Below are 14,506 nucleotides of genomic sequence, written 5' to 3'. Positions count from 1 at the left end.
GCCAAGGAGAGGCTCAAGTAGAGCCTGGCAAAATGTGGGTGTTAATTCTCAAGGGAGCTGTCAATCTGTGCACTGGTTTTGAAGAAGGACCAGAGATACAATCATTCTCACTCCACAGTTTCTTTTAAGTTTCTCCCAGCTCTGCACAACTCAGTGTAATTCCCATGATATTAACGTTTGATATATGGAAAAAGTGCCAGACTTTCAGAGAAATGGGATTAAACAAGCAGGAAAAAAATACCAGTTGCTGTGTATTTTGGCATGTGGTGAGAGAGAAAACCTTCAACATCCTGGCAGTTTTATGATGTTTTATTTTTATATTTTCATAACAGAAGGATATATTTACAACAGCAAAGCTATTCTGGGTGGTATTAAACATATTGTCTCTTTCTAGCAGAAGTGGTTTGGTCATGAGTCCCATTTCTCAGTCACCAGTATATTAATGGAGAATTTCTACAGCTCAACCTGTTGACTCTGAGGAGTCTGGCATTCCAGAGTCACCTGCAGGGTTAGTGCAGCATTGTTGCTCTCAGTAGACTTGCAGCCATTTAACTTGCAGTTAGGTTGGAAAGAAGACCTGAAAATTCAGGTGAATTATGTGAAACTCAGCTCTCTTGATTCTTCAAAACTTTGTTTCCTGATCCAATTAGGCTTTAATTCAAGCCCATTTCCAGACAGACTTACAGGGTAAGTTCTTACTGGGAAGGACAGACTGTGTTGAATGACCAAATCTATTTGAGGCAAAATGAACAACCACATTTTTTTTTGAGACAAGATGTGTTTTTGGCAGATTTTCCAGTCACCTTTGGAGAGCAGTGTTCAAAAGACCTTCCAGTATTTCTGCTGTAGATTAGGGAATGAAAGTGCAATCAAGCATGGGACTGAAGAGCAAATTGGTGGTAGAGAACACAGGTTGTGTTACAATTAACTTAGTGGAACTTGCATGTTCCATTTAATAAAGAACTTAAATAATTCAGAATTTCCTTTCCTTCTAAATAAGTAAAAAAACCCCACTTCTAGAATGTGTAGAAAGAACAAATTTGAGACTATGAAGGTTTTGATGTCAGAAAAATGAAGCTTAAAAATATCGAATAAGGCGTTTTGAAGCCTTAGGAGTTTTCTGACATTTCATTAAGTGTTGGTTGTAGCAGGGCAGTAGCAGCATATTCTTCCTTCTAAGTATGATGGCACAGGTGATACTGTTTGTTTTTTTAAAAAAAGGAAAAGCCCCACATTTTTCTTCTCTAGAGACAGTGTCTTTGGCTGCACCACAATAAGACAGGATGATATTTAGGCTTTCATACTTGGCTTTTTTCCCCCCATAATTTTTAACTAAATGAAGATGATTTTATGCAGAGGGAAAGCATTTTCCAAACAGACTGGCAGCTTGATAAAGGGTTATTTGAAATTCCAGGCATCCCAGATATGGCAAATTAAGGAATGTGTCCAATGTTTTTCAAATAGACTTGTTTATCTCTAAAGAGAAATAATATTTTAGGCTAGCAGCACATATATTAGGAAATATAAAGCTGAGTCCTAACAGTTTTGAGCAGTTTGGATTTTTTTCCAGGTGAATGGCCTGGAAAATCAAGGAAACAAAGGGTTTTGTTCTAACCACATTCTCCTTTGATACTTCAACACACACATAAATTATACCCATCCAGAAAAGAATGTGCTTATTACTTTAAAATTAAGACCTCAAATTCCACACATACAAAAATGTAGAAGAATAATCTTTATTATTACACAAAGTAGATTCCTTCCTCATTTTGCAGGCAGTGCAGAGACTTGGGAAGTACTCCTCAAGAAAACTAAAAAGTAATTCACTGTAACAGTAAATTAATCAAGTAGATGCCAAACATTTACTGGAGCTTTTTCCTCTAGTGCTTGTTTTTTTTTTTTCTCCCACTCATTATCTTGCATCTGACTAATCATTTCTCAGTATATTTTGTTCTCCTCTGCATCCTAAGGATGCTCTTCTGCTAAAGTTCAGTTGCTTGTGCAGTGTAGCTGCCTAGCAAGATGATGCCTGCTGCCTCCTTGCTTATCTTTGGCTCTATATGACCAGATTTGTGCAGTAATATATAAAAAAATAGAGTAAAAATATTTCCAGTGTGTTGTTTCTTTGAATTTTTCCTTTGAAACCCTGTTTTAAATACATATAGGTCAGTGAATTTCAGATTTCCACATTCCTTGCATGCATTGTGGTTAAACATCTTTGTCTTTGAAATTCATTGGCACGTGAATGTTATTATTTCTTTTCTCAGACCCAAATAATTATTACCACAGAAGAAATGAAATGACAACCACAGATAACCTTGACTTTAAGCATCACAACTACAAGGAAATGAGGCAGGTAGGCAAAGAGGCTGGTGTATGACCTTCTGGATGGAGGGTGGATGGGTGCAGGCTTTTAAACTTTTATGGAATTTTAATTGTACCTTTAAAAATGTTATGAAACTGTGTCTGCAATCTTTTTTTTTTAAGACTTTATTTTCTGTTTTAATCTGTTAAAAGCAGCAATCTGTTAAAATCCAAAAGTCTTTATCTGTACATCATCTCACCTTCAACAGGCGACACTACCTAACAGAGGGAGTATTTACACCTAATGTGCCATCATTTTGCTTCCATATATCTTTGGGTGGTGAATGTTACAGTGGTTTCTGCTTTCAAATATGACCTTGTCTTAGCAGAATTCTGTATTTCAGTGTTTTTCACTGTCCTATCAGCACAGGTGTGAGTTGTCCTTAAGAAATATTTCTGCCCACTTTCTCTGCAACCAGAAAGATAATATGTTTGGATTTGAAGTGTGTGAATCATTTGCTGTGTGCTAAATTTTTAGTGTATTTATACTGCATGAATCACCACTTTTTTTATTGAGCAATTGTGGACTGAGTCACACGTTTATTTTGGTAGAGATTTCAAGACCTATATTTTTTATCACAAAGATTAGACGTATAGAAACTCAATTGGCAGAACTGCTGCCAAGAACAATAAAATAAAGTGTATTTTAGATTCTCCTTATAGAAAGACAGGTTGGTCAGCTTAGAAATTATCTTTAAACCTTCTGGTTCTGTTGTTCCTCTTTTCACATAAGTAGAAACCTTGCAACTGTGGATGAGAGCTGGTCAGTTGTGAACTGTCTTAGACAGTGATCTCCCAGTTTCTGGTTTTCTCTGTCTCAGAATGGTTAATTTATTTAAAGCTCATTGAATTCTAGTTGGGTTCAGCTGCTGGTAACCAGGAAATTGTTGTTTGGGTTGCAATAAGTCTTATATCTCCAAAGCTATTCTTAGACCTTCATCACTTTTTTCCTGTGTAAAATGGGACAGTAACTCAATATCCAGAGTTAACATAATATTTTTTAAGTAGTCTGCATTATTGTCAGTTTTGTTAGCCATTTCACTGTCAAATAATGTTTAGAAAAATGCTGGAAGAAGGCAGAGGAGAGGGTGTTCCCTGGGCTGTGTTTGGGAAACGTGACATGGCATTGTAATGTGTCAGGTATCTGTGACAGGGAGGGTTTTTCTGTGTCTGAATATTTTAATAGAACTCTCTATTTAGGTAGATGAAATTTATAGTACTATTTTTTTTTTCTCTTAAAAGAGAATTCAAGGCTCTGAATGGCAACATTCACTGTATCTCTTATGCAGAAGTCAGGACTGCCTTACAGTCCAAAATATTTATATGATCTATCCATGCTGTCTAGGGTGCTGTTAAAAGGGTTGAAAGCCTCAGAAATAAGTTGAGATGGACATTAAAGTACAACCTTATCTTTGAAACAACAAACCCCAATCATATCCTACTTCAGAAACATGAGTGTTAATTAAAAAACCCATTTAATTGGTTGTGACTCACACCTGTGGACAGGCCAGCCTCCAACCCCCTGTGAAGTCTTGTGTTGCTCTTCACGATCAGCTCCGTTTCTGGACGTGATGTACTGCTAATACAGAGCACTGAAGAACATTGTATATGTTACCAGTGGAACAAGTTTCTTTGAGGGTGAAACCACCTCAAAGAGGTTGTGTGCAATTCCAGGTCACTAACCCCCATCTGAAAGTCTCCAAGCTCAAGGAGGAGGTACCTTCTGGCTGGGCTTGCAGCAGAACAAGAACTATGGAGATCTTGGTAGTGATAGGTTAACAGGTGGTCTCCTTGATCTTAAGGGTCTTTTCCAACCTAAATAATTCTATGATCACCACAGAGGATAACAAAGGGCATTGACTGCCAGCCCTGTTGACTTCTCTAAGTGTAAATGGCACTTAGACTTATATTTAATACACCTTTTATACCAAAGAAAGAAATGGGACCTTTGCAGACCAGTTTTGCGAGGTTTCCTCAAAGACCACACGCAGCCTTTTTGCAGGGCACTAATAGGGTAAATAATTGGTAGTGACAAACAAACAGGAACTGTCAAATAAGAGCTGCTAGCAAGTGTAATTGTGAAAGCGTTTTATAGTCCTGCTGGTTGTTAATAAAGCCCTGACTGACCTCATCAATTGCCTTTGACAGTTTGTACAAAGCACAAAGAAAACTCTGACATTTCAGGTGACCTGTCGTGCTGTTTGTAGGAAATGGGTATGAGAAAAACAGATAGGAAATATGTTCATTTTCAGTGTTGTAAACTTTACTATATCCATACCATTATGAAAGAGCCACAGTGAAGTCTACTGCAGAGGCCCTAATTCAGGAGGGGTTCTTTGTTTGCTTCAGAAAGTAATCAGGTGCTTGCAATTAAAGAGTTGATAGAGACTTGACTGAGGCCAACACAAATTTCCTCTGACTGTTGTGTACTTTGAGCTCTGTTCTAGGTGTTTTCCTCACTAGTAATGAACTTTTAACACACTTTTAACTGCTTTCCTAAGTGGATCCTCAGGGTATCCCATGGCCACAGGAGATTTCTGAGGCCCCACACTCCTGAGGATGGGCTCATTTTCCCTATTTTACATCCTGGGGAGCTGCATGGATGCAGAAATACATCAGCTAGAAGGGATTTTTTCTGCAGTTTGAAGAGAGTACAGGGAGAGGAACTGGTAAGCACACAGCTGAGACAGTAACATGATCTATATATTGTAGAAAACAGTTTTTAACCTACTAAAACAGACCTTCTTTTAATGCAGTATCTGTACTCATTGGCAGAGTGAAAAAAAATATATCTCTGGAGAAAAACACTGTATCTGATCCAATAATAATCCATTCCATCTTCTGGTCAGTAGGACATAATCCCAAAAGAGTGGACCTTCAATGAGTTTTGTTGTGTGAGGGTCTCACAAGAGTTTTGTAGATCCATGTCCTTTGGTGGGATCTTTTGTTCATTATGAGTGGGTTCAAATCAGGCAGATCTTGACCATTAAAATTTAGGGCATTTTGTCTCAAAAAGATGGGACTTAGTTCAACCAAACACTAGAAAATATAAACCTATCTCCTCTGGCTTCACCTCTGTGGTTCAGCTGGAGTAACAAATGATACCCACTTACTCATGTCTAGTTCCATGGGAATGACTGGGTACCCCCAATATCAGCACCCTGATGATGGTGACAGTGGTGAAAAAAAGACATGAAACTGGAGAATACACTGAAGGTGCATAAATACATTTTTCAAACAAGTGCTGAAAGAAATTCTTAGAAAATAAATTGTTTCTTACATGTATGAAACCAATATGTGAGATGAGCAAACGTACCAAAATAACATCTTTTAATTCTCTTTGCAACATGGTTATAAATAGAAGTGAAGCTTTTTATCAGAAGAATTTTAATGATATTATTCCCAATGTGAATTGTGTTTCCACTTAGATTTGCTAAATGGTGGCATGGGAATTGGACATATCTAATTATTGCATTTTTTAAATCATCAGCCTTGTGATCATCCAATATTGTTTCTAAATTAACACTGTGTGAGCAAAGAGCTTTGTTATGCTGCAGTATTCCTTCAGTAATATATGTACCCTTGTTTATGAAAAGATTGTTTAATTAATAGTCCCTAGGGTTCCAATTTTCAGTAAAGTCCTTTCTTTAGTGACTTCCAATGAAAATAAAAATAAACCAAACAAATTCTTGCCATTGAAAGTTATAAATTTTAACATTCAGCTGAAATGCCACATTAAAGAGTGTGTTTGTGGGACACTTTAGACTCCAGGTACTCTTACCTGGATGACATCTGGGTAACTACACGTGGATTTTGCCAGGAGAAATGTCTTCACACTGGCTGTTGGCATTTCCATTATTAATTTTATTTTTTGCTGAACTTGAAGCAAATTGTGAGGAATCTGTTCTGTGTTTATAGAATCATCCAGATTATATCTCTTTTGGCCACATCAACACTACCTTAACTAACAGTTTTTCCTATATGAGCTTTCACATTGAAACAGGAGAAGTGTGGGCTTGGATTCTACTTCAGTGGAGGCAGGTGTAATCAGAATTCACTGGAAAATGGTGTTTAAATGAATTATACCATTCTCCCTCAGTTTGCTTTGAATTGAATTGCTGCCTCACAGGGTGAGGGAGGGAAACATCTCCTTTATTGGGCAAAAAAGTGTCTGTGACAACCTGTGAGGTACACACACTGCCATAACACCAACACCCCGGGTCATCTCAAGTCACTTAGCTGTCGTAAATCACAGAGTATGTGGAAGGGAGTTTTAAAGTGGCTAATTATTTTTTCTGCTTTTATTCCCATTGGATTTCTCCCTCAAGTCTTTAATTTTATTATATTAGAAATGCATCTCTTCTAAGCAAGGTCTTGAAGATCACCTGCCCTGTGGTGTTTCAGCAGAGAGTATTCAGCTTGTTCCAGCTGAGCAAACGTGTGTGATAGGGGAGCTGTAATTCATGGAATAAACATAAAGCTTTTAGAACTAAGAAATAATCAGAAAAGAAAATGAAGGTTTTGCTGCAACCAATTTGGGATGAAATAATGAAGAGCAGATCTCTTTTGATGCTGCATTGTCTAACGAGATGTCATTTCTTTTGTTGGCAGCTGATGAAAACTGTGAATAAAATGTGCCCGAATATCACGAGAATCTACAACATTGGAAAAAGCCACCAAGGACTAAAGCTGTATGCTGTTGAGATTTCTGACAACCCAGGAGAACACGAAGTTGGTTAGGATTTAGTCTAACTAAATCTGTTGAAGGGTGATGGGATTTGGCTTTTTTTTCACACACCCCCCCCCTTAATCCTCATTCTCTATATCTGCAGCAGTTATCACTGATGGAATTATGCTCACAGCAACAAAGATTTCAAATGTATGTGGGAGGAATTTCAGAGCTAAATTTCTAAATTGGGAAGAGGAAGCTGAGCACAAATAGAAGGCATTTTGAATGTGGGATCCAATTCTTTAATGATAATTTTCTTCTTTACATTAACAAAAGTGAATTTTAGAGCTGGGGAATGGATTTGAATTGTGGGAATTTCAGTAGCTTTGGATAGAAATCTGCTTCTTTTTTTCTTTTTTCTATGGGGTGAACATATTGCAAGCAAGGGCAGCCCAAATTATCTTTGAATGTTGAGGTATAATTTCCTATGGGGGTAGAATTCTTCAGGATAGAAATCCAGTCTTTGGCCCCTCTGTGGAGAAAAACAAAGATCTCATTATGATAGTGCCTGGGCAGCTGTTGGGATAAAGGCATCTTGTGCTTTTCCATGTCCATAAATACCCTGATATGCTTTCATCTCACCCAAGGAAGAACACTGTGGTGTCCTCCTAAAACATCTCTCTGCTTTGCCATAGCAGATGGACCACTATAGGTGTAACCTCTCAGTAGAGTTGGGGCTGAACTCAAGCTGCAGTCTCTGAATCTCAGATGTGAACACCAGAATAATTCATCTAACCTACCTTGTCCACTTACCTATGTCTGAGAGTCCTGCAGAAAACACACGAGTGTCTCATGGGCCAGACAAACTGGGAGGGTGGAACAGCCACAAGCCACAGCTTGGCCAGTCTTGGGTCCTCCCTGTTGATGTTTGCAAGTGTTATTCACACAAAGGACAACTGAATTATGGGGCTGTTTTCAGTAGGTGGCACAGCTCCTAACCAACTCTGAAGTATTTTGTAGTTGAGTGCAAGTGTTAAGGTATTCAATATAACCTTGAAAAAGATATGCAAACCTGTTTGTTTTTGTGAGTGAAGGAAAAGAAATGTGTGAAGTCAGAGATCAATTATTTACAGTAGCTGACTTATCTTTTAAGAGCCTTAACATGTGTCCCAAGCAACTACCAGCAGTGTCTTTCTGGTTATTTTTAGACTATCAGATATTTTTTAAGCTACCTGTAACATGCTGAAATTATGAGATCAATTAAGAAATCTGTTTAATGAAAATGGATTTTGAAGGTCTTACTCTGTGGTTTTAGGTATCACTGATACATAAACCTGTTCTAAAATAGAAATGAAAAGTAATTATTTGTTTCTGTAAAGTTACATTTTCAGTTATCAGTTGTTCAGTTCAGGCATTTCTCTACCTCTCCTTGATTGAAATGTTGCTGATTGACACCAGTGTCATTAGGTTAGATACTTGATTTGCTGCTCTGACTACAGTTCTGCCACTTGGGTTTTCAACAGGTGAACCAGAATTCCGGTACATTGCAGGAGCTCATGGAAATGAAGTGCTTGGACGTGAGCTAATCCTTCTGTTAATGCAGTTCATGTGCCAGGAATACCTGGCTGGGAACCCTCGGATTGTCCATCTCATTGAGGATACCAGAATCCACCTCCTGCCCTCAGTCAACCCTGATGGATATGACAAGGCATACAAAGCGGTAATAAGGTTATGACTATCAATGAATCACTTCCATAGAATCCCAGACTGGTTTGGGTTGGAAGGGACCTAAAAGATCATCTAGTTCCAACCCTCCTGCCATGGGCAGGGACACCTCCCACTAGACCAGGTTGCTCTGCGAAGCAATTTAAGAACTTTCCATTTTTACTTCTATTAGATCAACGAAACCTGCTCCTGTTGTCATTATTTGTTTATTTTTTTCCAAAGATCATATTTTACAAGCAAGCAAAAAGAGCAAATTAAATATTAAACACATCAGAGAAAACATAAACCAATGAAACCTCTTACTAAGACAAAAAGCTGAAAGGAACAGTATCTTATGTGCCACTGTTTAACAGGAAGAGGTGTATGGAAAGGAGGGTCACAAAGACTGCCAGAACAAACCATACTGAGATGTACAGATCAATGGAAACACCATCCTGGAAAATTAAGAAATTCATGTGATGTGTTTCTCATGAGAAACCAAGCTGAGCACATGAAAGTTTGCATTCTTCCACATCTGAAATGTAATAGTCCATCTTTAAGGAGAACACAATGTGTAGGGCATTGTAATAATTCAGTCTGGAAGAAGACAGACACCAGGAGGAAAAATCACAGAGTCTGGTCAAATGCACTGGAAAATCTTCCAGGGCAGTCTGTAGGGGACTGGAATGCAAAAGTCACACTCACAGCCATGAAAGGGAATATGTGCCATCCTTATTGCAATCCAGGGGCAAAGCAGTCTGAAACAACCCTAACAATAACAAACCAGGATAATTCAGCTAATCCCAAGTCACTTTTCATGGGTTTTGTTTCATCTCATTCGAGGTTTCATCTAAAATGAAAAAAAACAACACCAAAACCCTAATTATTAATTTTGGTTAATTAAATGATTTATCCTTCCATTTCTGGGAAAAGAATTATCTCTGACACTGAACAGAATCCCAGAATCCCCAGACCCTTTGCTGAAGAGTCCCAGGTTGCTTTGTTTTTCTGAATTAACATTTATCTTTTTCTTCTTTCTTTTTTTTTTTTTTTGGTTTAAATCTAAGGGTTCAGAATTAGGGGGCTGGTCTCTAGGACGATGGACTCAGGATGGCATTGACATCAACAATAATTTTCCTGATTTAAACTCCTTGCTCTGGGAGTCTGAAGACCAGAAGATGAGTAAAAGAAAAGTTCCAAACCACCACATCCCAATTCCTGACTGGTACCTGTCTGAAAATGCCACTGTGAGTAAGACCAGAGGAAGGGAAACACAAAGGCTGTGCAGGCTGGAAGAGGGAGCTCTACAACATGTCTCAGGAAATTAGTAACTTGTAGGTGAAGTTGCATACCTGATCTAAGCTACTTGTCTAGGCTTTTGTTAGTCATTGGAAATGCACCAAAAAGCACCTTTCACTCCTGTGTTTCAGAGGCAGCCCTTGGGGAAGTGACTGCTTCTTGGAGGTTTGTTTTTTTTCCCTGGGCTATTGTGAGAACAGGGAGGACTCGATACCCAACTTTTAGGCAGCAACAGGTAGACAAAGAGAAACCCACTCCAGGGCTCAGTCCTGTGAACCAGGCTTCTCCCTAGTTTTGTGGGGTAAATGAGCTCCTCACAAAGAGAGTCACTGTACAGATTTCTCCTGTTTTCTTATTTGCTCCCATCTGAAACATGTTTTTATTCAAAATAACCCAGGAAGTGCTGAGGCTTATGCAAAATCCATGTGGTGGCTTATCTTGAAGTCATTTATTGGATCATAGTGCCAAAACCTTAACTTGGTTTTGCATGGCCTTTGATTATAATGGCAACTATACATAGTGCCTGAGATTCCCCCAGATTGTGGGGAAGACACTTAACTGTGACAGTGCTGTGGGCTTTAGAAATATTTCTGTGTTTACAATCCCTAATTTCAAAAACTCCTTTCACCTAATGGAGAGGGAGCAGTGGTGTGGTCTGATATCTCTGGCCTCACTCTGTGTGCATGTTCCTGCTGCATAAGTAAAGGACATGAAGGTTGTGTTGATTTTTAAGGGTTGTCAGTGGGACTCCTGTGTCTGGTCTACCTTGGAAAGAAGATGATTGAGTTTCACAGGTTGACACACAAACCACTGTTTCATTTTTCTCCCAGGTGGCAGTCGAGACACGGGCAATAATAGCCTGGATGGAAAAAATCCCTTTTGTGCTGGGTGGCAACCTGCAGGGAGGAGAGCTGGTGGTGGCCTACCCCTACGACATGGTGAGATCCATGTGGAAAACCCAGGACTACACCCCTACCCCAGACGACCACGTCTTTCGCTGGCTGGCCTATTCCTACGCCTCCACGCACCGGCTGATGACGGATGCCAGGAGGAGAGCGTGTCACACTGAGGACTTCCAAAAGGAGGATGGGACTGTGAACGGAGCCTCCTGGCACACCGTGGCTGGAAGTAAGTGTCTCTAGAAAGCAGAATTATCGTGGCTTTGCTAAACACGCTCGTGGCATCACTGCCTGGTGAACGTTGGCAGAGGCAATGGTGGCAAAACCTGTGCGCCGGGAGGAGGGTTTCCCTGTCTGAAAGTCTGTTTGCTGCATCTCATCAGAGGATTGGAGGTCACTAATACCTGGTGGTCATTTCATAGAAAGGCTGAGAGGGTTGGGGCTGTTCAGCCTGGAGAAGAGAAGGCTCCAGGGTGACCTTAGAGCACCTTCCAGTGCCTGAAGATGCTCCAGGAAAGCTGGGGAGGGGCTTTTGACAAGGGCTTGGAGAGATAGGATGAGGGGGAATGGTTTCAAGCTGAAAGAGGGGAGATTTTTATCAGATATGAAGAAGAAATTCTTTCCTCTGAGGGTACTGAGACACTGGAACAGGTTGCCCAGGGATGTTGTGGTTGCCCCATCCCTGGCAGTGTTGAAGGGCAGGTTGAATGGGGCTTGGAGCAGCCTGGGCTGGTGGGAGGTGTCCCTGCCCATGCAGGGGGTTGGAACTGGATGATCTTTAAGGTTCCTTCCAAACCAGACCATTCAGTGATTCTCTGATTTACTACTGAGTTTTCCAAAACATGTTTTTAATGGATTCATGACATTCAAGATTGTTCTTCAGGAGAAAATTGACTATCAAAGGGGAGCCTTTCCTACCTCACAGGATGCCAACAGAAAGATGTTGCCAAACATCAAAAATAAACAGTGTGAGTCAAAACAGGGACTCCTGCATGGATCTAGGAGCATGGGGAGAGATTCCAGTGACCCTTGGATCAAGAAATCATTATTCCATTGAACTCCATCACAGATTGTCCCCCACTCACATTCACTTCAAGTCAGGAAAACATGCCACAGAAAGCTGCTGCTCACCTGCTGCTGTCCTATTTTTAAAAGACCTGGATGTGCTTACACTTTGCCTGGGCTCTGTAGGCATTTCTGCTGCCAGAATAAATTACAGATAACATCATTCATCACATGCCCATGTCTGTCCAGGAGGGTGGAGGGGAAGCTCTGTCCTATAGGGCTGACACAGCATCAAGTTCCAGGAAAGCCCAATTAGAAGCACATTTTAAGAGCAAGAGACATGGTTGTCTCTCTGGGTGGACACTTCCAGCAGACTCAGAACCAGCCCTCTGCTGATTCATCAGAGTTTGCTCCAAATCTTTGGGTTTTATAAGTGCATCTGTTGGATGCATTCTATGAAATAATGAGTTGTGCATCTGCCATCACTAAAATGACAACAGGAACAACTGCAACAGTGATGGCAAACAGATGGAAGTGATCCTGTGCAGCCCAGGTTTGATTGGAGCTGGCTCTTGTTTGTAACTTGCAGGTAGTTTCACTGCATAAATATTTCTGAAGTTTGGACACAGCTTTGATGGCTTTTGCATTGGCTGGTGTAAAGTTAATGCTGGCCAGACTTTACAAGCTAGAGCCAGGAGTTAAATTCCCAAATATTTTCTCTGGAGATTAAAAAGTGCTGGTTGAATTCAGGGGGCAAGATTGAGCTGCTTTGATCACAAGGCCAATGCCTGACAATACATTCCTATGCATTTCTGCAAATTCCCAAAAACAACCCCTCTGAATGCTAACTTGATTGCTTAATTATCTAATTCATGAGTTCAATTTTCCTAAGTGCTATAAGAAACACCATTATGAATTGATCCAGGACCAATGACATTGACCATGTCACTAACAGCTGTCACAATAAGTTACAGTAAGTAATGATATTGATGCTGAATAGTATCTTGATTTCTTAGTAATAATTACATATTGGATTTGGGTTCATCTGATTTGTTTTATTGCTTCATGATGTATTTCCTTATAATTTACATCCTGTTCTCTTCCATTACAAAAAGACTTTCAAGACTTTCTTTGAGAACAATGCTGGAATCTTGCTTTTGCTTCCAGTTCTTTACACCTTGGACTCTACACTAAGCCTCAAAATATGTGGTTTCCATTGGAACTCGGCCTCAAACTTGCAGAACAGTTTAGGTTTCTTCTTTACATAAATAAATAATAGAATCACAAACTGGTTTGGGGAAGGGACCTGAAAAATCATCCATTTCCAACCCCCCTGCATGGGCAGGGACACCTCCCACCAGCCCTGGTTGCTCCAAGCCCCATCCAACCTGCCCTTCAACACTGCCAGGGATGGGGCAGCCACAGCTTCCCTGGGCAGCCTGGGCCAGGGTCTCACCACCCTCACAGGGAAGCAGAGAGTGATTTGTATTGCAGATGTCTATATGTATGCATATATATCATCTGATCATTAACCAATGGCACCTGGCACTCTAACAGGTTGTCCAAACATGATTGTAGGTTTGGAGAGAGATTTACTCCATGTTATTTCACTCTAATTCATGGCTTTACAGATGTAGTTCTATAGCTCTCTCCACTTTTCTGTTTATTTACCTCTTAGATCAACATGTTGCACTTTCCCTAACCCCCTGCTTGCTCACTGCCTGGGCTGGAGGTGACACACCAATATGTCACTTACAGAAAACCGTCCTCCTGCCCTTTGCTGTGGGTGGCATCTCCTGGCTAGAGCACATCTTGAAGCTGCTCATCCTCTCTCTCCTCACCCACCTGCTCCCTGGCCTTGCCAGGATCTTGAACATAAACTTTTCCCTGCTCATGCCATGGGAAAAATTAGAAGGGATTTTTCTAATTCCTTTTTAGCACCAGAGAGTCCCTGAAGTAGTATGTGCACCACAGATATCTTGCACAGATATCCATGTGCCTTTGAAACCCAGCCATGCTATTTCCTGCACATATTTTGGACTGCAATGAGTACAAGTTCTTCAGCAATTTTACTTCTAATGTTTCTGCACTGGGTGAACTGCACAAAGGCAAAGAACAGATGAATTTAATTTTATTTCCAGTGTTTTCTAGGCTGACTCTGCATGTTTCAGACACTGCACGGGGAGTTGCTCTTGGCAACATGAAGCCATTTCCTTAAATACATGTATTAAAACTGAGCAATTACTGCATATTGCAAAACATTTCACAATAGATTAATCAAGATGTAATACAGTATGTGAGGGGAAAATAACTGTGGCTGTTTCTCAGACAGAGGGAATGTTTATGCAGAGTGGCATGTGCCACTGGCTGATATTTAGCTTTCCCCATGAATGACAGTGAAAAGTTTAACATCTGTAATGTATAATCCTCCTGCTCTGCAGCCAGAAGGCACTGAAAGCTCCTTAATTACTTGACTGCAGTTCTTTGATAATTGGGCAGACTAGGGGTGGTGTTTTTTTTCCAAACTCTTTTCAATCAGAAGCACTTGACAAATGCATTTCCTGCT

General features: G+C 40.2%; 1 protein-coding gene across 1 annotated transcript in view; it reads left to right on the top strand.

Annotated features, from left to right (window-relative positions):
• CPXM2 (carboxypeptidase X (M14 family), member 2) overlaps nt 1–14,506 on the top strand; it is a 67,327-nt gene that overhangs the window by 45,442 nt on the left and 7,379 nt on the right. Inside the window, exons 6-10 of the mRNA XM_010008806.1 lie at nt 2,268–2,356; nt 6,976–7,099; nt 8,557–8,753; nt 9,805–9,984; nt 10,867–11,164. Coding sequence (XP_010007108.1) covers nt 2,268–2,356; nt 6,976–7,099; nt 8,557–8,753; nt 9,805–9,984; nt 10,867–11,164 — 888 coding nt within the window. The remainder of the gene's footprint in view (nt 1–2,267; nt 2,357–6,975; nt 7,100–8,556; nt 8,754–9,804; nt 9,985–10,866; nt 11,165–14,506) is intronic.

This window comes from Chaetura pelagica, unplaced genomic scaffold (assembly GCF_000747805.2).
Source record: "Chaetura pelagica isolate M959 unplaced genomic scaffold, ChaPel_1.0 scaffold102, whole genome shotgun sequence".
NCBI lineage: Eukaryota > Metazoa > Chordata > Aves > Apodiformes > Apodidae > Chaetura > Chaetura pelagica.
The sequence above is the reverse complement of the archived record's forward strand: the minus strand, read 5'-3'. Positions and strand labels throughout refer to the sequence as shown.